The 23,994-nt window shown below is 44.7% G+C and overlaps 1 protein-coding gene across 14 annotated transcripts; it reads right to left on the bottom strand.

Annotated features, from left to right (window-relative positions):
* Nucleotides 1-884: 884 nt before the first annotated feature.
* LOC123164783 (uncharacterized) lies at nucleotides 885-22,603 on the bottom strand. 14 transcript variants are annotated; one of them, XR_006482635.1, is made up of 10 exons: nucleotides 20,215-20,587; nucleotides 19,656-19,768; nucleotides 18,457-18,598; nucleotides 16,762-16,855; nucleotides 4,799-5,288; nucleotides 4,035-4,136; nucleotides 3,858-3,957; nucleotides 2,484-3,048; nucleotides 1,655-1,735; nucleotides 885-1,222 (listed from the first exon to the last, which is right to left on the bottom strand). XR_006482635.1 is itself a non-coding variant. In XM_044582353.1 (5 exons), the coding sequence occupies exons 1-3, from the start codon at nucleotides 22,532-22,534 to the stop codon at nucleotides 19,723-19,725; spliced, it is 498 nt and encodes a 165-aa protein (XP_044438288.1). In that variant the 5' UTR covers nucleotides 22,535-22,603; the 3' UTR covers nucleotides 16,889-18,279; nucleotides 18,457-18,601; nucleotides 19,656-19,722. The 14 variants fall into 14 exon arrangements, 1 of the variants encoding a protein (XP_044438288.1); XR_006482636.1 differs by having other exon boundaries at nucleotides 885-3,048; nucleotides 4,819-4,908; nucleotides 5,007-5,288; nucleotides 20,215-20,595; XR_006482632.1 differs by having other exon boundaries at nucleotides 885-3,048; nucleotides 4,799-4,908; nucleotides 5,007-5,288; nucleotides 20,215-20,594.
* Nucleotides 22,604-23,994: the final 1,391 nt, after the last annotated feature.

Here is a 23,994-nt window from a genome sequence, read left to right as displayed (position 1 = left end):
TGACCAGACGACGGACGCACGCAGTGCGAGCTACCGGGCTGCAGGGTGCAGGCACGGCACCGCTATGGAGTAGGAGTATTGACTGCACGAGCAGCAGGGGTGGCGTCCATTGACCAAAATACCTCTCCCGTCCCATCCATCACCCCGTCTGGGAATTAAAGACTTCTGTTCTTTTACCATATTTTGAGGGGAACTTTGACTAAAATTGCTACTCCTGCAGCAGAGCTAGACTTTCGGCATCACGGGTTCCCAAGGACGCGTGCGTGCACTTCCACGAACAAAGAGGCTAATGTAGCAGAAAGAGATGACCGGTCAATGGTCGGTCGTTTCTCAATAAATGCAACTTCAACATGTCTCGTATCTATGAAAAATACGTAAGGGAAAACAGCTCCGCTAAATCTAGTTTTGTACAGGGTACCGTAGAATTACCCTCAACTCCCGTCAGGCATATCATATTAGATCTTGATGAAACATAGTACTCTCTTCTTTCCAGTTTAGAAGGCTTATCTTAATTTTTTTCGTTTTTCTGATTTAAAAGGCTCATCTCCATCTTCCTTTGAAATTTCAAGGCGCATTAAATCTTTACATGCAAGAATTAAAAAAATACTCATGCACCAATGCATACAATGTTTCTACTCATCTAGTAGCCAAGCATGCATGCACTGTAATCAATCCAAATTAACGCATCGGTTTAATTTGGTAAGCTTTATAAAGTACGAGATACATTCCTCCACTCATAATTTACCTTGGTTGATGAGATTTCATATTTGAGCTATGTCAACCGAAAGGAGGGAGTGTCATACTTTCTCCGTCCACGAATAAGTATATGATTCATATTTAAAACTAGATGATACCCCGTGCGTTGCTGCAGGAACTCTTAGTCCTATGAAGATGATGATAGATAAATTGAATAACTTTTTGCATAATGTATTAACTTAAGATGAGAAAACTGCAATGGACACATCTTGATATGACATTAATGTATATAAACACACTAACAGGGATTCGAAGAGAGACACAATATGCAAGATTATGTACAAATGTTGGAGCTGTTGTTGTAAATCAATCTTCATATATGCATTATTGGCCACTGTAGTTGCTTCAGTTGCTTGCTTGCAATACTTGACAGTGAGTGATGGAGCTCCAATAGCAACAAAAAAACATATTCCTTTCTCTCTGTTTGCCAAAGTGAGTACCAATTCCTTTTGCTCAAAGCATTAGGCTGAATAGAGCATGAGTAATTATACACATAAACACTGAGATCCAAATTGTCGAGTTGAAAACAGAATTTGTTGCAGCAAAAAGAAACTATGCATGAAACCTTATAAGTTACATTAAGCGAATAGAAAAATAGAGAATAGCAATTTTTGTGGTTTAAAATCTCAAACATGACGAATTAATTTGTTCAGACCTTGGACAAATAGGCATATTTAGTCAATTCAGCATATGCAAATTGCAGAATAGCTGGGAAGATAACACAGTCAGCACTGATTAATTTGTTTGGATTTATAAGCAAGATACTTAAAACAGAGGAGGACATGTGGATGTATGATCCATCAAGGCTTAGTGCACAGAGATGGGTAGCAAACTGTCAACTACAAAAAATATAAAATAAGAGGGTTCAAACTTAAACTGAGCGCATAACATAGATAACCTGGAGAAAAGTTGGACAACTGCCGTTTTCCTTCTCCTGAATACACTGCGGTAATCTGCTCTTTCCCTTGTTCTGAATATACTGCAGTAAGCTTAGAAAATGAATACATTGATGTGAATAACCAAGATAATAAAGTAAATAGTACAAAATGCATCCATGTATTCCGTTCTAAATTGACGTATTTGACTCTTAGTTGTTGTCCACATATTCGATTTAGTTTTCTGCGTGTAGTGTCTCTACAAATCCCATAGAATAGAAGTGCTTGCAATTAGCTGCTTCTTATGTCTTTTTATACATGTCCTGCCTCTAATGCTGCTAAAATGATGAAATATACCACCTCCTGAAGAGTTTTTCCCTTTGTTTCATCTCTTCAGTCGGACTGGATGGGAGGGCAGATGCTTTGCTGATGATTTGTTCAAATATACCTACCTTCCTAGAGAAAGCATCAAAAGAATTTATGTCATCGTCATTTGTTTAAATATCCGAGAAACTACTTTCAGTATCCTGTCCATACTGTAGGTTGCAACATAACAAAGGTCAAATGCTAGACAATAAAAATTATGCAAAGTTCATTAAATCTTCATTGATCCTCTAGAAACAATCTTCCCATGACTGTAGTCCTGAATGTATGAAATATTTCCATACAACTGGACATCATACTTCTCTATTAATCTGATCAGTTCCTGGGATTTGCAAGAATACGTCATGGGGCAAAATTAAACATAATAGATCCACACCCCTTCTGAACAAACTCAATGAAAGTGACCATCTCATATCATTACCAAAGCTTGTCGAACATAGAAGCCTATGATATATAGTAGTTACATACCTCCTCGGTTTCATGGAGTCCATACAGAAATTTTTCCTCTGATCATAGATGACGTTGGGTGTACCTTGAATCAGTGCCCTGTGAGGCGTACCTCGAAGATTTTTTATCAGGAAACAATAGGCATAGATGTCATCATCTCTTTGACAGATGGAATAAATTCGTTGATGAATGGGTGAGGTTCAATTCCTGCTTATCATGTTTTGCCAGCACATAAGCAATTCCAGGTCTGAAACAAATAATATGCCTTTTAGCAAACTAGATCACTGGTGAACAACCTGCACAGAGAGTTGAATGCTATGCACGCTGGAAGAACTGAATGAATTTATGTGCTGATATCATTGCCAGATTACAGGAGAGGATCAAAGAGGCTTAAATCTGCAACTGTAATTGCGTCAATGACAATGGAGAGGAAAAGAGCAGCATCTAGCCATTGTGAGTGGGCATTTTATAAGGTGATGATGTCCCCTGACGGTTGCAACTCTCGTCGTTGCATGTCTCTGCCCTAGCTTGCCCTCGCCATGAAACAACCTCCAGTTCGGCCATGCCCTCCCTCGCCTATGTGCTCCTGTGAAAACCCCTTCCCCTTTAAGCGATAAATATAATGATAGAGAACACATAGCATTTCAGCATCTATTGTCAAATTTGTGCAGCTATAATAGTCAGAAAGACTTGAGACCAAAAAGCTAAAGGAACCACATGTTAAAAAAAATAGCTAAAGGAACTAAAGCACAACTACCCATTGCTGCAACGTAGAAACTGGAGATACAACAATATTATTCGTTCCAAGATTCAGATGGATCGTTTCACAACAGCTTTGGCAGGCAGGCTGCTCGCCATTACATTCAGACCCACACTGAACGCAAGACTGTAAAAACAGGCACAGTAGCTTCACATGATTATCAGAAGCATACAAGTGAATTCGTTCAATTTAGTTCCTCAAGTATTTGAAAGACTTCTACTCAGCATGCATCTCATTTTCAGGATTCACTTTGAAACACTTGTGCTCCAAGTTTTAAACTCATCAATCTTATGTTCATAATGAAACTGAAATGGTGCTACAACACAGTAATTTTTTTGGGTGTGTGAAAACAATGCAAATTCTGTCTCAATTTCATTCAGTTTCCTGCCGAGGAGGCTTTCTTCACAGGGCAGGCTCGCCCAAAGAGGCTGCCGAGTGGCATCATAAGAAGATGCTTTGCCCAACTATATATTTGATTAGTATGCATGTACACCATTTTCAGCATAGGTTGAATAGACCATCTCATTTAGGTACCTCATGCAGCCGAAACTGAGCAAACACAACCGCAACAAGAAGAAACATGCATGGTAAATAAATGTCTCCAGACAAGAATTGGATTATGGATAAGTGCAGACCTTTGTTGGTACGTAATCTGCTTCAGCTAATCGGTCCGGATTCTCCATGAAGTACTCTGCACAGTCAGGAACTTGCAGCACACTTCCACAAGTAAGTTTCCTACAAATGCATTTATTTATAATAAAGCTGGTTGTTTGACAGTATACACATTTACAGAAATATGAACTTCTTTTCACCTGGATGGATGGATCCTCCCATAGATTTCTTACATCCTGTATGACTTCTTTGTTAAGGGGTGGGTAATCCAACCTGATTTCTGATAGTTTTGCTCCAATCTCCTGAAGATAGAAGAGCAGTACACTATAAATAAACAAACTTCATACTCTCAATAATACTTTATACTTGACAAAGTATGGATCGTAGTAGCCTTGCCACGAGATGAGCCACAATATATTTCTCAGTTATCAGAAGAACAATGTATAAAGTTAGTATTCTTTCTCCGAAGAAATCAAGTGTAATACTCCCTCGATCCAAAATAAGCGTCACAGTTTTGAACTAAGGTTAGTTCAACCTTAATTCAAAGCTGCAACACTTATTATGGATCGGAGGGAGTAACAAGCGAGAATATATTCCTCAGTCATCAGAAGAATAATGATTTCGTGGGAAATCAAAGGAGCGATACATAGAAAGGACAGGTTAGAGACAAAACTTTGTATACTTCATTTGGCTGAATCATCTACAGTTGAATGCATATCCGAGAATGACAGAGGAAAAGCAGCAAAACACGCAGAGCTTAAAGCAGGTGCAAGGTCTGAACAAGTTCGATTATAGCCTAGTTCTGAGTGTCAATTGTAATGCTGCTTCAGCTGTAACAAGTTGTTCATGTTGCAAGATATTGGTGTTTATGCCCAGCCCAAATTTAACTCTACTTACTGAACAAAATAGGATGCCTACATGATCCCCACCAAGCAATAAGAGGAAAAATTATATTAAAACACACCCGTTCCAGTATTGGCATACTTCGATTGTCTGGTACACACTGACGTGGATGACTGCCGTATAGCCCTTGAGTTCCACCTCGTCGAAGCCAGTTCAGAAAAAAAGCTTTATCTGGAGATAGATGTTCAGAAAAAAAAAACCGCAAGGCATACTATTTGTCACAGGGATAGTGACTTTCCAGGGAAGAATACAATGGGATTCTTGCCTACTTAAATATCATGGACCTTCCTGATTCTCCAGCCCAGTCTTTCCTGATTCTGATTCTGAAGCAGGTTAAAGAAGACGGCTATCGGGAATTGGTCCAACCAATATTTTGTTGCTTCATTGATCTATTAATGACAAACATGATAAAGCTTGCATTTTTTTTTCAAAACAAAGGTGATACACAAATGAACCTGAGTAGAAAGATTTAGTTCAGTAAACCAATAAATAGTTAAGATAGAAATAATTTAGGTCAGTGAACCAGTGAATTTGCAGCTGCCCATCTCGACCTGAGTAAATCAAAAGCTACACTCAGGGTGATTCTATTTTGCACATGAAAAATCATATAGTGCAGTGCAAGTATTTATATTACATTCATTGCTTCCAACCCTGCCCCTCCTCCTTCAGACCTCTCAACATGCTCCTTAACAAGATCATAAATCTTCTTGTATCTTCACACATAAACCACTAAATGTCCAGATTACTTGAAGCACTGCATAAAAGCGTATGTGTGCATGCATCTAACCAAAAGAGAAAATCTATAGCATATAAATTACTAAAAGCACGTGTGAGGTCGTGGGATCTGCCTTTGCAAGCAACGAGAAGGGGGTGCACCGAGGCATATTTTATGAGTGCCAACTCAATCTTTGCAAGCAACAGAGGAAAATAACCTAGGAAAATCAGAATGAGATCACCTTGTTCTTAACTCTTCCTCAAGATCCTTCCTCTTCATCGTCATCCGATAATCAAGAAAACAATGAAACGAAGAGGCAAAAACTGGGGGAAGAACTGTCATCAAAACCAACGCTCAAACCGAAGCTTTCCGAGCAATTGTTTATTTCTCACTTTGCGCAGCCTAGATTGGGAATGAAGGACGACGACCGACGAGCAGTGATCGGTAGCATTGGTTGGGAGGCACGAGCCCCGGCGGACCACCTTCCCTTCAGCAGCATCGTGGCCAAGCCCAACTTCGCCCGCCGCTGCTCACCCTGATGACCCGACCACGCTATGGCACCAAGCCTACTAGTTAATCCTTAATCAAGTGCGCGGCACACAACTCGCGAGAAGGAGAAGAACACCAAGCCGAATCGGCAGGGTGCGGAGAGTGCACAGGCACATGGGATGCTGGATCAAGTCCCTCTGCCGCCGCCACCGGTCTCTGCCATTGTTGCCTTGTCTACCAGCTATTTTCAGCAGTGGCATCATCGCCTTGGGACCCTTGTGATCTCTCATCCTTTAGTTCAACGTGGTCTTCTTGGATCCATCTCCGACGATGTCTCTAATCCATGGTCCAGTTACCTAGTCATAGCGAGACAGTGTCTCAGCGTCCTTTCAACCTTGTTTACTCTGATCTCGGGGGTCCATCTCCCTTTGCCTCCGCTAGTGACTTCTCTCGCCACACCTAGATATACTTTATTTCTTCTCGTAGTGAGGTCTTATCTATAAGCTTTTTGCTGTCATGGTTCACACTCAGTTCTCTATGCTTATTCACCATAATGCTTTATATTGTTTTAAAAATCGTATGGAGGTTTGCCTAGATGTCAAGACCCATGTCTATACTCTACAACACCTTTGATACTCTACAACACTGTACGTTTATAAACAGAAAGGTGTCGCTTAATTTACACCATCGTAATCTCTATTCCCAGCTAGCCTACCTATGGCTTTCGAGCTCGCCCGCTTGTGCCTATTGACTGCTATGGTTACTGTGCAGCTCTTCCCAGACGACTTCTTATCGTGAGGTTGTTCATCCCAAATGGCTGGATGTGATGGCATCGAAGATTGATGTTGCCCGCTCGACACATGGAATCTCATTTCCCTTCTTCCCCATGCCCATCTCAGCACTTGTAAGTGGGTTTACAAGGTTAAGATTGATAATACTCTCGAGCATTACAAAGCTCATTTAGTGGTGAGAACATGGTCATGACTACCATGAGATGTTTTCTCCTATATATATGGCCCACACGACCACTCTTCGCACACTTCTCAATGTGGCTTCTATTCGCCGCTAGTCTGTCTCTCAGCTTGATGTCAAGAATGCCAACATGTAGCCACCACCTGGGTTCTCTTCCTGATGGCATGGTTTGTCGTCTTCCTCGCTGTCTATATGGCCCTAAGCAAACCCTCGTGCCTGGTTTGAGCGCTTTGTCTCAGTGGTGATTGCGACTGGTTTTTGGCGAGTGCTCATGATCCAACACTTTCGTCCACCATTCAACTCGTGGCCGAACACTTCTTCTACATGTCGATCGTCACCGGCGACGACTCTTAAGTACATTACCTTTGTGAAGGCTCGTCATAGTGAATTTTGTATGTCTGATCTTCGTCCTCTTCGCTACTTCCTTGAGATTGTTCCGTATTTCCTGGAGAAGTATATTCAGGATCTTCTTGTTCATGTTGCTCTTACTGATGAGCGCATTGTCGAGACTCCTGTGGAGCCAACGTCCACATTTGTGACCACCTCCGCTCCCTGCGAGTCTGCATAAGAAACCTTTGCCTTGCTGCGGGTTTCTATGAGCACTATCTTAATCCCACATCCCGTGTTCCCTTGTTGTGCAACACCATAACCGCACGCTCGAGCACCACCAATGGTGAGCAGGAGCTCGGACAGTCGACGCGTACCTGGATTATGAACGGGGCGAGCCAACGACAGGCGCTACCTAAAGTCGAGGCTGAGGGCGCACAGTAGGAGAACCTGGGGTGCTTAATCGAGTGCGTGGCACACAACCCGCAAGCAGGAGAAGAACACCAAGCCGAATCGCAGGGTATGGAGAGTGCACATGCACGTGGGATGCTGGATCAAGTCCCTCTGCCTCCACAGCCGCCAGTCTCTGCCTCTGTTGCCTTGTTTACTAGCTATTTTTCGCAGTGGCATCATCGCCTTGGGTCACTTGTGATCTCTCATCCTTAGTTGAACGTGGTCTTCTTGGATCCGTCACCAACGATGTCTCTAATCCGTGGTCCAATTACCCAGTCATAGCGAGACAGTGTCTTAGCGTCCTTTCAACCTTGTTTACTCTGATCTCAGGGGTCCATCTCCCTTTGCCCTCCGCTAGTGACTTCTCTCGACACACCTGGATATACTTTATTTCTTCTCGTAGTGAGGTCTTATCTATAAGCCTTTTGTTGTCATGGTTCACACTCAGTTCTCTACGCCTATTCATCATAATGCTTTATATTGTTTTAGAAATCGTAGGGAGGTTTGCCTAGATGTCAAGACCCATGTCTATACTCTACAACACTGTACGTTTGTAAATAGAAAGGTGTGGCTTAATTTACACCATCGTAATCTCTAATCCAAGCTAGCTTACTTATGGCTTTCCAGCTCGCCCGCTTCTGCCTCGCTTGTGCCTATTGACTGCTATGGTTACTGTGCAGCTCTTCCCAAGACGACTTCTTATCTTGAGGTTGTTCATCTCAAATGGCTGGATGTGATGGCATCGAAGATTGATGCTCTTGCCCGCTCGACACATGGAATCTCATTTCCCTTCTTCCCCGTGCTCATCTCAGCACTTGTAAGTGCGTTTACAAGGTTTAGTGGTGAGAACATGGTCATGACTACGATGAGACATTTTCTCGTATATATATATGGCCCACACGACCACTCTCCGCACACTTCTCAATGTGGCTTCTATTCGCCCCTTATCTGTCTCTCAGCTTGATGTCTGTCAAGAATGCCAACATGTAGCCACCACCTAGGTTCTCTTCCTGACGGCATGGTTTGTCGTCTTCCTCGCTGTCTATATGGCCCTAAGCAAACCCTCGTGCCTGGTTTGAGCGCTTTGTCTCAGTGGTGATTGCGAGTGGTTTTTGGCGAGTGCTCATGATCCTGCACTTTCGGTCCACCATTCAACTCGTGGTCGAACACTTCTTCTACATGTCGATCATCACCAGCGACAACTCTTAACTACATTACCTTTGTGAAGGCTCGTCGTAGTTAATTTTGTATGTCTGATCTTGGTCCTCTTCGCTACTTCCTTGAGATTGTTCCGTATTTCCTGGAGAAGTATATCCAGGATCTTCTTGCTCATGTTGCTCTTACTGATGAGCGCATTGTTGAGACTCCTATGGAGCCAACATCCACATTTATGACCACCTCCGCTCCGCGAGTCTGCATAGGAACCTTTACCTTGCTGCGGGTTTCTATGAGCACTGTCTCAATCCCACATCCCGTGTTCCCTTGTTGTGCGACACCATAACCGCACGCTCGAGCACCACCAATGGTGAGCAGGAGCTCGGACAGTCGACGCGTACCTGGATTATGAACGGGGCGAGCCGACGACAGGCGCTACCTAAAGTCGAGGCTGAGGGCGCACAATAGGAGAACCTGGGGTGCTTAATCAAATGCGTGGCACACAACCCGCAAGCAGGAGAAGAACACCTAGCCGACTCACAGGGTACTGAGAGTGCACATGCACGTGGGATGCTGGACCAAGTCCCTCTGCCTCCACAGCCGCCAGTCTCTGCCTCTGTTGCCTTGTTTACTAGCTATTTTTCGCAGTGGCATCATCGCCTTGGGTCACTTGTGATCTCTCATCCTTAGTTGAACGTGGTCTTCTTGGATCCGTCACCAACGATGTCTCTAATCCGTGGTCCAATTACCCAGTCATAGCGAGACAGTGTCTTAGCGTCCTTTCGACCTTGTTTACTCTGATCTCAGGGGTCCATCTCCCTTTGCCCTCCGCTAGTGACTTCTCTCGACACACCTGGATATACTTTATTTCTTCTCGTAGTGAGGTCTTATCTATAAGCCTTTTGTTGTCATGGTTCACACTCAGTTCTCTACGCCTATTCATCATAATGCTTTATATTGTTTTAGAAATCGTAGGGAGGTTTGCCTAGATGTCAAGACCCATGTCTATACTCTACAACACTGTACGTTTGTAAATAGAAAGGTGTGGCTTAATTTACACCATCGTAATCTCTAATCCAAGCTAGCTTACTTATGGCTTTCCAGCTCGCCCGCTTCTGCCTCGTTTGTGCCTATTGACTGCTATGGTTACTGTGCAGCTCTTCCCAAGACGACTTCTTATCTTGAGGTTGTTCATCTCAAATGGCTGGATGTGATGGCATCGAAGATTGATGCTCTTGCCCGCTCGACACATGGAATCTCATTTCCCTTCTTCCCCGTGCTCATCTCAGCACTTGTAAGTGCGTTTACAAGGTTTAGTGGTGAGAACATGGTCATGACTACGATGAGACATTTTCTCGTATATATATATGGCCCACACGACCACTCTCCGCACACTTCTCAATGTGGCTTCTATTCGCCCCTTATCTGTCTCTCAGCTTGATGTCTGTCAAGAATGCCAACATGTAGCCACCACCTAGGTTCTCTTCCTGACGGCATGGTTTGTCGTCTTCCTCGCTGTCTATATGGCCCTAAGCAAACCCTCGTGCCTGGTTTGAGCGCTTTGTCTCAGTGGTGATTGCGAGTGGTTTTTGGCGAGTGCTCATGATCCTGCACTTTCGGTCCACCATTCAACTCGTGGTCGAACACTTCTTCTACATGTCGATCATCACCAGCGACAACTCTTAACTACATTACCTTTGTGAAGGCTCGTCGTAGTTAATTTTGTATGTCTGATCTTGGTCCTCTTCGCTACTTCCTTGAGATTGTTCCGTATTTCCTGGAGAAGTATATCCAGGATCTTCTTGCTCATGTTGCTCTTACTGATGAGCGCATTGTTGAGACTCCTATGGAGCCAACATCCACATTTATGACCACCTCCGCTCCGCGAGTCTGCATAGGAACCTTTACCTTGCTGCGTGTGTTATGAGCACTGTCTCAATCCCACATCCCGTGTTCCCTTGTTGTGCGACACCATAACCGCACGCTCGAGCACCACCAATGGTGAGCAGGAGCTCGGACAGTCGACGCGTACCTGGATTATGAACGGGGCGAGCCGACGACAGGCGCTACCTAAAGTCGAGGCCAAGGGCGCACAATAGGAGAACCTGGGGTGCTTAATCAAATGCGTGGCACACAACCCGCAAGCAGGAGAAGAACACCTAGCCGACTCACAGGGTACTGAGAGTGCACATGCACGTGGGATGCTGGACCAAGTCTCTCTGCCGCCAGTCTCTGCCTGCCTCTGTTGCCTTGTTTACCAGCTATTTTCAGTAGTGGCATCATCGCCTTGGGTCACTTGTGATCTCTCATCCCTAGTTAAACGTGGTCTTCTTGGATCCGTCTCCAACGATGTCTCTAATCCGTGGTCCAGTTACCTAGTCATAGTAAGACAGTGTCTCAGCGTCCTTTCGACCTTGTTCACTCTGATCTCAGGGGTCCATCTCCCTTTGCCTCCGCTAGTGACTTCTCTCGACACACCTGGATATACTTTATTTCTTCTCGTAGTGAGGTCTTATCTATAAGCCTTTTGCTGTCATGGTTCACACTCAGTTCTCTACGCCTATTCACCATAATGCTTTATATTGTTTTAGAAATCGTAGGAAGGTTTGCCTAGATGTCAAGACCCATGTCTATAATCTACAACCCTGTACGTTTGTAAACAGAAAGGTGTGGCTTAATTTACACAATCGTTATCTCTAATCCAAGCTAGCCTACTTATGGCTTTCCAGCTCGCCCGCTTCTGCCTCGCTTGTGCCTATTGAGTGCTATGGTTACTGTGCAGCACTTTCTGAGACGACTTCTTATCTTGAGGTTGTTCATCCCAAATGGCTGGATGTGATGGCATCGAAGATTGATGCTCTTGCCCGCTCGACACATGGAATCTCATTTCCCTTCTTCCCCGTGCTCATCTCAGCACTTGTAAGTGGCTTTACAAGGTTAAGACGATGATACTCTCAAGCGTTACAAAGCTCGTTTAGTGGTGACAACATGGTCATGACTACGATGAGACGTTTTCTCCTATATATATATATATATATATATATATATATATATGGCCCACACGACCACTCTCCGCACACTTCTCAATGTGGCTTCTATTCGCCGCTAGTCTGTCTGTCAGCTTGATGTCAAGAATGCCAACATGTATCCACCACCTAGGTTCTCTTCCTGATGGCATGGTTTGTCATCTTCGTCGTTGTCTATATATCGCCCTAAGCAAACCCTCGTGCCTGGCTTGAGCACTTTGTCTCAGTGGTGATTGCGACTGGTTTTTGGCGAGTGCTCATGATCCTGCACTTTTGGTCCACCATTCAACTCGTGGTCGAACACTTCTTCTACATGTCAATCATCACCGGCGACGACTCTTAACTACATTACCTTTTGTCAAGGCTCGCCATAGTGAATTTTGTATGTCTGATCTTGGTCCTCTTCACTACTTCCTTGAGATTGTTCCGTATTTCCTGGAGAAGTATATCTAGGATGTCCTTGCTCATGTTGCTCTTACTAATGAGCGCATTGTTGAGACTCCTATTGAGCCAACATCCACATTTGTGACCACCTCCGCTCCCTGCGAGTCTGCATGGGAACCTTTACCTTGCTGCGGGTTTTATGAGCACTGTCTCAATCCCACATCCCGTGTTCCCTTGTTGTGCGACACCATAACCGCACGCTCAAGCACCACCAATGGTGAGCAGGAGCTCGGACAGTCGACGTGTACCTGGATTATGAACGGGGCGAGCCGACGACAGGCGCTACCTAAAGTCGAGGCCAAGGGCGCACAGTAGGAGAACCTGGGGTGCTTAATCAAGTGCGTGGCACACAACCCGCAAGCAGGAGAAGAACACCAAGCCGAATCGCAGGGTACAAAGAGTGCACAAGCACGTGGGATGATGGATCAAGTCCCTCTGCCGCCACAGCCGCCAGTCTTTGCCTCTGTTGCCTAGTCTACCAGCTATTTTGAGCAGTGGCATCATCGCCTTGGGTCGCTTGTGATCTCTCATCCTTAGTTTAACGTGGTCTTCTTATATCTGTCTCCGACGATGTCTCTAATCCATGGTCCAGTTACCTAGTCATAGCGAGACAGTGTCTCAGCGTCCTTACGACCTTGCTTACTCTGATCACAGGGGTCCATCTCCCTTTGCCTCCGCTAGTGACTTCTCTCGACCCACCTGGATATACATTATTTCTTCTCGTAGTGAGGTCTTATCTATAAGCCTTTTGTTGTCATGGTTCAAACTCAATTCTCTATGCCTATTCACCATAATGCTTTATATTGTTTTAGAAATCGTAGGGAGGTTTGCCTAGATGTCAAGACCCATGCCTATACTCTACAACATTGTACGTTTGTAAACAGAAAGGTCTGGCTTAATTTACACCATCGTAATCTCTAATCCAAGCTAGCCTACTTATGGCTTTCGAGCTCGCCCGCTTCTGCCTCGCTTGTGCCTATTGACTACTATGGTTACTGTGCAGCTCTTCCCGAGACGACTTCTTATCGTGAGGTTGTTCATCCCAAATTGCTGGATGTGATGGCATCGAAGATTGATGCTGTTGCCCGCTCGACACATTGAATCACATTTCCCTTCTTCCCCCTGCTCATCTCAGCACTTATAAGTGGGTTACAAGGTTAAGACTGATGATATTCTCAAGCGTTACAAAGCTCGTTTAGTGGTGAGAACATGGTCATGACTATCGCAATCACCACACGACCACTCTTCGCACACTTCTCAATGTGGCTTCTATTCGTCGCTAGTCCGTCTCTCGACTTGATGTCAAGAATGCCAACATGTAGCCACCACCTGGGTTCTCTTCTTGATGGCATCGTTTGTCATCTTCGTCGTTGTCTATATGGCCCTAAGCAAACCCTCATGCCGGGTTTGAGTGCTTTGTCTCAGTGGTGATTGCGACTGGTTTTTGGCGAGTGCTCATGATCCTGCACTTTCGGTCCACCATTCATCTCGTGGCCGAACCCTTCTTCTACATGTCGATCATCACCAGCGACGACTCTAAAGTATAGTGAATTTTGTATGTCTGATCTTGGTACTCTTCGCTACTTCCTTGAGATTCTTCCGTATTTCCTAGAGAAGTATATCCAGGATCTTGTTGCTCATGTTGTGCTTACTGATGAGCGCATTGTTAAGACTCCTATGGAGCCAACATCCACACTGATGACCACCTCCGCTCCCTGCGAGTTTTATGAGCATTGTCTCAATCCCACATCACGTGTTCCCTTGTTGTGCGACACCATAATCGCACGCTCGAGCACCACCAATGGTGAGCAGGAGCTAGGACAGTCGACGCGTACCTGGATTATGAACGGGGCTAGCCGACGACAGGGGCCACCTAAAGTCGAGGCCAAGGGCGCACAGTAGAACCTGGGGTGCTTAATCAAGTGCGTGCCACACAACCCGCAAGCAGGAGAAGAACACCAAGCCGAACCGGCAGGGTACGGAGAGTGCACATGCACGTGGGATGCTAGATCAAGTCCCTTTGCCGCCACCACCAGTCTCTGCCTCTGTTGCCTTGTCTACCAACTATTTTCAGCAGTGGCATCATCGCCTCGGGTCGCTTGTGATCTCTCATCCTCAGTTCAACATGGTCTTCCTCGATCCGTCTCCGACGATGTCTCTAATCCGTGGTCCAGTTACCTAGTCATAGTGAGACAGTGTCTCAGCGTCCTTTTGACCTTGTTTACTCTGATCTCAGGGGTCCATCTCCCTTTGCCTCCGCTAGTGACTTCTCTCGACACACCTGGATATACTTTATTTCTCCTCGTAGTGAGGTCTTATCTATAAGCCTTTTGCTGTCATGGTTCACACTCAGTTCTCTACGCCTATTCACCATAATGCTTTATATTGTTTTAGAAATCGTATGTAGGTTTGCCTAGATGTCAAGACCCATGTCTATACTCTACAACACCTTTGATACTTTACAACACTGTACGTTTGTACAAAGAAAGATGTGGCTTAATTTACACCCTGATAATCTCTATTCCAACCAACCTACTTATGGCTTTCGAGCTCGCCTGCTTCTGCCTCGCTTGTGCCTATTGACTGCTATGGTTACTGTGCAGCTCTTCCCGAGACGACTTCTTATCGTGAGGTTGTTCATCCCAAATGGCTGGATGTGATGGCATCGAAGATTGATGCTATTGCCTGCTCGACACATGGAATCTCATTTCCCTTCTTCCCCATGCTCATCTCAACACTTGTAAGTGGGTTTACAAGGTTAAGACTGATGATACTCTCGAGCGTTACAAAGCTCGTTTAGTGGTGACAACATATATATATATATTATATATATATATATATATATATATATATATATATATATATGGCCCACACGACCACTCTTCGCACACTTCTCAATGTGGCTTCTATTCGTCGCTAATCTGTCTCTCGGCTTGATGTCAAGAATGCCAACATGTAGCCACCACCTGGGTTCTCTTCCTGGTGGCATGGTTTGTCGTCTTCGTCGTTGTCCATATGGCCCTAAGCAAACCCTCATACCTGGTTTGAGCGTTTTGTCTCAGTGGTGATTGTGACTGGTTTTTGGCGAGTGCTCATAATCCTGCACTTTCGGTCCACCATTCAACTCATGGCCGAACACTTCTACATGTCAATCATCACCGGCGATGACTCTTAAGTACATTACCTTTGTGAAGGCTCGTCATAGTGAATTTTGTATGTTTATCGTTATCCTCTTTGCTACTTTCCTTGAGATTGTTCCGTATTTCCTAGAGAAGTATATCCCGGATCTTCTTGCTCATGTTGCGCTTACTGATGAGCGCATTGTTGAGACTCCTATGGAGCCAACGTCCACATTTGTGACCACCTCCGCTCCCTGCGAGTCTACATAGGAACCCTTTGCCTTGCTGCGGGTTTTTATGAGCATTGTCTCAATCCCGCATCCCATGTTCCCTTATTGTGCGACACCATAACCGCACGCTCGAGCACCACCAATGGTGAGCAGGAGCTCTGACAGTCGACGCGTACATGGATTATGAACGGGGCGAGCCGACCAGGCGCTCCCTAAAGTCGAGGCCAAGGGCGCACAGTAGGAGAACCTAGGGTGCTTAATCAAGTGCGTGGCACAGAACCCGCAAGCAGGAGAAGAACACCAAGCCGAATCGGCAGGGTGCGGAGAGTGCACAGGCACATGGGATGCTGGATCAAGTCCCTCTGCCGCCACCGCCGCCAGCCTCTGCCTCTGGTGCGTTGTCTACCGGCTATTTTCAGCAATGGCATCATCGCCTTGGGTCACTTGTGATCTCTCATCCTTAGTTCAATGTGGTCTTCTTGGATCCGTCTCCGACTATGTCTCTAATCCGAGACAGTGTCTCAGTGTCCTTTCGACCTTGTTTACTCTGATCTCGGGGATCCATCTCCCTTTGCCTCCGCTAGTGATTTCTCTTGGCACACCTGGAAATTCTTTATTTCTTCTCGTAGTGAGGTCTTATCTATAAGCCTTTTGTAGTCATGGTTCACACCTAGTTCTCTACGCCTATATTCACCATAATGCTTTATATTGTTTTAGAAATCGTAGGGAGGTTTGCCTAGATGTCGAGACCCATGTCTATACTTTACAACACCTTTGATACTTTACAACACCTTTGATACTCTACAACACTCTATGTTTGTAAACAGAAAGGTGTGGCTTAGTTTACACCAACGTAATCTCTATTCCAAGCTAGGGGTGTGCATTACGTGATGAAAAATCCAAAAATCTCTGAACTTTGCCAAACTTTGAAAAAAGAACTTACGGAAGTAATTGCAACTCAAATAGTTATGTTTGCTACTTCAAAAGGAAGATATAATGATAAGGTGTTTAACAAATATGCATGCATGTTGTATCGTGCTTATCGAGTGAACAAAACAAATATCATGATAGATGCTAAGAAACAAAATGCATACCATCACTAGCTCCGTTAAGGAATGTTGCATGATAAATAGCCTGCCATGCTAACTCAGCAGCTTCCTCAACTGACATGTTGAATTTAATTTGTAACTGAAATGTAAAGCAAAGAGATGTTAAGTTCTTGTAAAAATCCTGATGCTATATACAACAATGGAACTTTGCCACTATATCTACCATTGTTGTTAAACTGAATCAAGGAGGTCAGCTTATAAAATTGCAAAGACATATCACAATAAGTATTCCTTGTACGTTTAACAAAGAAGCCATATAAACCATACTGCAAGCAAGATAAAAGGGGCAGCCCCAGTGCATGTAGCTCCCGCTTGCGCAGGGTCTGGGGAAGGGTCCGACCACTTTGGGTCTATTGTACGCAGCCTTTCCCTACATTTCTGCAAGAGGCTGTTTCCAGGACTTGAACCCGTGACCTCATGGTCACAAGGCAGCAGCTTTACCACTGCAAGCTAGTTAAGTACCACAAAAACACTAACTGTTAAGCTCCTGCTGAGTAGGGTCATACACATTAATCACAACGCAGGAGAATTTCTCTTTTATCCTTGTTAGCGGCACACAATTATAATGAGCACCAGACCCCACAAATACATCATCTAACTAAATCATCCAAACTCACATGTATCAACAATACACCTGCAGAACACAGAGGGATCTGCTGATACAGAACCATTTGACAACCGAATAGATAAAAATACATTATGTCATCCAACAAATAACAGATGAGCAGGTTGGCTTGTACCATATATAATTCCTCCCCTCCCGCTGCACAAAAACCAATTAACCCAATTGTGTTTCGCTCGCAGCAGCTGCTAAATTTAGTTGTAATGTCCATAAACTTCAGAAATTTAGATGGGATATACATGGCAACATGAAAACTAGAAATTAAGTATTGGCCATGTTTTGAATTAGGTAAAACCTGCCACACTCGCCAATATTTTTTTAGCAGTATGCTTAAAATCCATGATCAGAATAGGAAGACAGCACAAATGTTTACATGTTAGTTAGTAATAAGGTCGAGCGCTTCTTTCATGCATGAAAATAACACTGATTTGTAGTCCAGTTGAAAACAGCCTACCCAAAAAAGCATAGTAAAAGGCCATGTAAAAATATACTCGGTTTATTTATGTTCATTCCAATCCAATTAGCATAACTACAGAAACATAGTGTACACTGATTTTAGATATAATCGACATCATATTAGGGCTGCAATCTAGAACTACAGCTTGGCAACTAACAAGTATCAGATCAGACAAGGCAACGGCAACTTAGTAGCAGTATAGGTTACCAACCAACAAGCTAATCAGAATGAAATTATATACTCTCAGCACAGCGCAAGAAAGGCAGGTGTGCATCTTTGCTCCCTAAAATAATAATAATCAAATAAAGAACCTGAAGTGTGTTGTTTGTCAAACCTGTCCTGTTTGAGTTCATAGTAAACTTGATATGTCCCTCTCTAAACTTGCATACTACCGTCTAACGTTTGCAGTCATGAAGATTTAATCCTGGTAATTAAATAGATATAATACCGTAGTCATCACTCATCATTATAGGTTTCACTTTTTGTTTGCAAACTTTGCAGACTGTACGTACATGGCAAGGTAATAACGATGGAAGCTAAAAATCATGTCTTTTTCAAAAACAACGGAGATGCATTTAGCTTGGCATGTGATCCAGCATACCTCAGATGGAGCGGCGGTCGGTGTTCCAGCGAAGTAGGTAGAATGGCAAGATTGTATGACGGTATATGGAGCATTGGCAGTCAGCGTTCAGGCGAAGTTGGCAGAGCAGCGAGATTGGATGCTTCCATAGAGTGCTCGATGCCTTCTATGTGGCAAAGGAGGGCAGTTCATGTGGACAAAAGAGGGACTTAACACTTTTCGTGATGTGAAATAAGGAAGATGTAAATTAAGGATAACCACACATTAAAGAATGGCTTCTACCCGTTCCATCCAACACGTGCACAAAGAATAGCAGCTCTTTGACTACAACGACATTATGCCCTAGTACATCATTAAGAGACCTCCATTACATAACTGACCATTATGCAAACAGACAACCATATCATAACTGACCATCAATATATGTATGAACAATTACAACACAAAAACAGTAAACATGCTGGACGAACACGTCAAAATCATTGATCGAAAAGCATGGAATGCAACAAAAATGTCTGGCTGTACAGACCAACACACCATTGTTTTGTTGGAAGCTAAAGTTTAGTTGTGCACTTAAATCCCACATTTAAACCACAATATATTATGACCAGACAGGAATCCTTGAAAAGAAGGATGCACATCTAGATCTCACGTGCTTCAAAGATAGATTTGTGTATCTTGCAGGGCATCCAGGTCCCTAGTAACTTAGTTGATCTTAACTTAATTGGAGCAACTTCCAATGGACTCCAATATCACCTATTCTGATATGTTTGCTCTGTATTAACAGTCAAACAATTTGCTTGATGGATGCACTTCATCGTAAATTAGGTGCTATGCTTACCAAATAAAAACGTAACCTAAAGGCTACACTAATAATCCAGAATTAAACCGGGAACTTGCATTGGGCAGTAAGGGAAAACTGCAGTTTTAGCCCCTCACAGATTTTCCTACCAACTATGTATCATCAATTTTTGCACGGAGAGGATCCGGTCATGTACAAACTAACTGGAAATTTTCTGTGTACATCTACGTCCTAGTGTGTCATCTTTATCAGATTAAATCATCAAAGCAACACCCATCTGATAAGAAAGCGGAGAGAATGTTGATTGCCTAAGATCAGCAAGACTGTCACTGATGCCGAGTAAGTATATATAGGTCACAAAGGAAAATTGTGGTGGACGGTTGCATAAGTTTAGTGTCGAGGAAGCCGCAATGCTGACCTGGATACACTGCGGCAGAAGGTAGAGGTGACTACCGGCCGACCACCGTGCGTCAGAGAAAATGGTATTAACAGGGGGCGGCTGCACTAAACTTGACCAAGCATATCAGACTCCTGAAAAGTGTGAAGTTGCAACAAAAATTAACATTTTATTAGGAATTCATCAGAAGTAGCATAAACCTATGGTTATGAAATACAGACCACTATTGAGCCTGGACACCTCCTTGAGTATTATAATTCTTGCAATGGACTAGTATTAAACATGGGGTCTGTGATCTATGAAACATTGAAAATTGAAAGCATGACAGACTATCTAGCAAGGATTGAAGGGTTAGCAGCTTATAAGAACAAAATTCTGAAGTTTTGATGGTGCGTTGACATCTAACAGCAAATACTAATTGCATACCAGAATAGTAGTTGGCGCATGAATAATCAGAATCAATTGTGTTCGTGAATGAATGAATTGTATTGCATAAGGACAGCAGCAATAGCATCGGGGCATCAACGACAGAAGGGCCAAGAACAGAGGGGGACTAGCGCTACCAAGGTCAAAATCATACATGTGCACGCACAGGCACGGCGGTGAAGAGGAGGGCAGCAACAGCAAGCCTCCACCTCCAAAGCCCTCGGGGCGGAGCGGCGCGAATCCTGAAGGTGTAGACGGAGGAAAGATGCGGGCGGGGGACGCGCCGAGCGGCGCAAGCCTCCGAAGCGCGGCGCCAGGGAAGGAGCCGCCGATTCAGCCGTCCTGATCTGGCAGTCGCTCCAGAGCTAGGGTTCCGCCGGCAGGTGCGCAGACTGGCAATTTAGGAGGATTTTGGGGGGGAGGGGTGAAGGAGACGGGGAAGTGGGGATTGGGGGATCGAAGAGGAAGAGGCGGCGGCGGCGGCTCTCCTGGTATGGTATATTTTAGGACGCGCGGCGCGGGGAACTCCGTGGGGAAGGAGGACTCCGGCCCGGTTCCTGCTCGCTCGCTTCTGGATGGGCGGTGCCGTGCCAAAAGAAACTGGGTTGGAGTTGGGCTTCGTTGGGCCATATCTTGAGGCCCAGGCGGCTTAGTTGGAGAGAGGATGTACAAGACAATTCCTAAACGGCCTTAAGACGCCCGTTTCGTCCCCGTGCCGCGCTGGGCCGGCCCATATCCCCTTCCTATTTCTGTTTTAAACTGCTCCCAAAAAACAGAGGCGGTAGCCAACTAAACCATCATACCGATGTGAATTTTATTTATTTTTTAAATCACAGCGATGTGATTAGTTACAACCTTTCTATTCCTTTGTTCTTCTTTCTTTTCTTTTTATTTTTCCTTTTTATTTTTCCTTTTTTCAAATTCATTAATTTTTTTAAGTGTGTGATTTTTTTTCAAAATCCATTAACATTTTTTAATTCACGACTTTTTTTTGCAAATTCTTTTTACTGTTTTTCTTATTTTTATAAAAAGTTCAACTGTGCACGAGCGACCATGGGGGAACCCAGCGCTCGCCTTACATGGGCCAGCCCAGCGTCGAGGCATAGTATGAGCTCCCGATGTACAGCTAGTGCAAATTCCCCCCCCCCCCATCCCGAATTGTCATCGTCACAGCTTTCCTACACGCCACCACTTTGATCCTCCTCCAGTTTCCTGTCTGACGGCCTCGACGGCAGCAAGAGAGCTGGGGACCCGTTCGTCCCATTTATTCATTAGGTTTTGTTTTTCCGGTGACATTGGCGAGGGTGGCGGCGATAGCATGTTGGAATAAAGTTTCTCCGGTCTCTTCCTACCTCGGCGGCGTCTGATTCAACGCTGACGAAGAGCTGTAAGAGTTTGTGTCCCCAGATCTATAGGTTCCCTTCAGATCTTGGCAATGCGTGTGTCTTTTAGGAAGAGCTATTAGCTGGCTATTGGTGTGGCGACTTTGACATTTTCTATGTTGTTCTATGGCTTGGTCTGATTTTTTCAATACTCTTTGCTAGCCAAATTTTTCTGTACTTAGTGGGAATATTACTGTGCATCCTAAATCCTTGAGTCAAATTTCTTTCATAAGTGTCCACCATACCTACCTATATATGGTATTAACCTGCCATTTCAAGTAAATATGTATGTGTCATCTCTAAAACCTTCAAATGAAGGTTTGCCCGTATACTGTGACCCAGACGTTGTCATGCCATCCCACGACTCTGGTTCACGACGCGTTGATAGCAAGCAGCAGGGACTCCAAATAAACCTGCTCGCTATACGTAGCTCGATGCAAACAGGCTTGCCATCGAGTCCGGCACGTACTCATCAGCAAACTGAACAAAAGTGCGGTAGTACTACTAGTAAGTTTACTTGAACACCCGGAGGGCTTGGTGCAGCGCTTGCTGGGCTTCGTAGTCCGCCTCTCTGGCTTGGTACTCCGCCAGAATCGCCTTGGCCAGGCGTTCGATAAGACACGCGTCGACTGATCCATCTGCGTCGAGGTCGCCGTGCAGCGCCTCCACGGCTTCGCACAGCGCCGCCGTGGTTTCCTGCCCCGCCAGCGCGGTCTCACGCGCCGCGAGATGCTCCGGCAGCCACCACGGCTCGGGTGTTGGCAGGTCCTTGCGCACATCTGGATGGATACAAGAATTTACTTGAACTAAAACCACGACAAGTATTTTGGAACGGAGGGAGTAGTACTAATAATCAAAGGAAACGAAGTAAGCAAGGAACGACCGTTGTTAGCTTTGCTTACCCTGGAGGGTCTTCTTCAACGCCGCCGGCTCGGGCAGGAGATGTTGGTCCGGCCGCAGCAGCTCGGCCGCCGGCCCGGCGAACATCTCCATCATCGTCTTCTGCAGCGCCGCCATCGACTCTTGCCTTGCACGCCAGGCCGCGTCTAACTCGGCTTCTTCATCTTGCGTTGCACGCGGCTCCCCCGCCATCGTCCGTTGCACGTTGGACGCAGCGGTTTACCTAGCTAGCTTGATTCGTTGGTGAGTGAAAGGAGGTGGAGAAGGGGAGGAGTAAATAGAAGCGCCCAGCTAGTGCGTCCTTTACCGACGCACGCGTGGCAGAGCCGCGAAGGTGAAGGACACATGGCAGAGGATAGTTGAATGCCAGAGGAAGTGAAAAGCTTATGCGAGAAGCTATCTGTTCAAGTTAGCAGTGCTACGGCTATAGCTAGCTACCTCAGCCAAACACGTGGCCTCGTGCATGCAAGCTAAGAGCAACTCTAGAAGAGTCGTGTACATATCGTTTCGACTGTTATAATAACCGTTATTATGACGATTTTGATTGAAAATGTCGTTCGATTGTCGTAATAGCCGTTTTTATTTTGATTTTGATTAAAAATATTGTTTCAGCAGAATCGTCGTCCCGCGATCGAAATAATTTTTTAGGAACATGAATATCCAGCAAACGTCAAAATTTAGACATGGCAAATCAAACATTTTTTATGGTAAATTATGTTCACCGAGGATGGCAGTTTTAGTTGGCGAGCATGATGAATCCGACTCAGTTCATTCTTTTTTGCCAGGAAATATCCGTGTTTTCAAACTAAATTTGTCATCATCGCGCCAATATAAATTTTCATAAAAATGTCAGATCTTTAGCCAAATATTGACGCCACAAATGTTGTAGGACTCACTTTCTTTCTATTGCTGCCCACATGTCCATGCCGCTGCCTTTTCGTGTCACCTGTCCTGTGCGGACCGTCGCGATTTGGCCTTGGTCGCCTTTGTTGATACGCTCACACACCTCAAAATATTCGTTGCTTCCCACGTTTCGATTGTGCTACCACTTCTGCCACGCGACATTAAGGTGTTTGACAACTTGCCCGAAGGTAAATTTCCCCAACCTTTTCTAGTAGAATTAGTTTACTAGTTCATAGATTCATGTCGTGGCATAAGATTTGCATTATGTGTAGATGGAACTGTTGGTAGAGAAGTTTTTTAGATTCATTGTCAAATTCGAACTCAGAGTCCGTGAGTGAAATCATAGACGCCAAAGAAGACGAGATAATATTGATGGTTGCTTAATGGATAGCGGTAACCGGAACTAAGAGGAAGCATGCGGGATTGCAGGTTGGTTGTGCGGCATTTTAACGGAATAGAATTGAAGGCAATGAGAAGCTCATGCATGACTACTTTCTGTCGGGTCACACCTTCCCGCGGTACGCATTCTAGCGACGCTTCTGCATGACTGAATGGTTGTTCCATCGAATTGCTGACCACATAGAGGCCAGTGAACCTTTCTTACAACAATGGCGAAATGTGGGCGGTCTATTGAGTTGTTTCCCTTTTCAGAAGGTACCGTGACACTTTAGATAATTGCATATGGCGTCTGCATATGCATTTGTTGAGAATCTTCCAATGGCTGGAGATAGAATCATAAAGTGCACAAA

This window comes from Triticum aestivum, chromosome 7D, assembly GCF_018294505.1.
Source record: "Triticum aestivum cultivar Chinese Spring chromosome 7D, IWGSC CS RefSeq v2.1, whole genome shotgun sequence".
Taxonomy (NCBI): Eukaryota; Viridiplantae; Streptophyta; class Magnoliopsida; order Poales; family Poaceae; genus Triticum; species Triticum aestivum.
Note: the sequence above shows the minus strand (reverse complement) of the source record. Positions and strands in the feature narration are given on the sequence as shown.

Bases quoted from the DNA above. Each gene is read 5' to 3' on its own strand.
- LOC123164783 (XM_044582353.1), bottom strand. From the start codon at position 22,534: ATGGCGGGGGAGCCGCGTGCAACGCAAGATGAAGAAGCCGAGTTAGAC. The intron at 22,222-22,344 runs GTAAGCAAAGCT...GTATCCATCCAG, and splicing joins GTTGAAGAAGACCCTCCAGG to ATGTGCGCAAGGACCTGCCA. The intron at 19,769-21,959 runs GTAAACTTACTA...CACACTTTTCAG, and splicing joins CAAGCCCTCCGGGTGTTCAA to GAGTCTGATATGCTTGGTCA.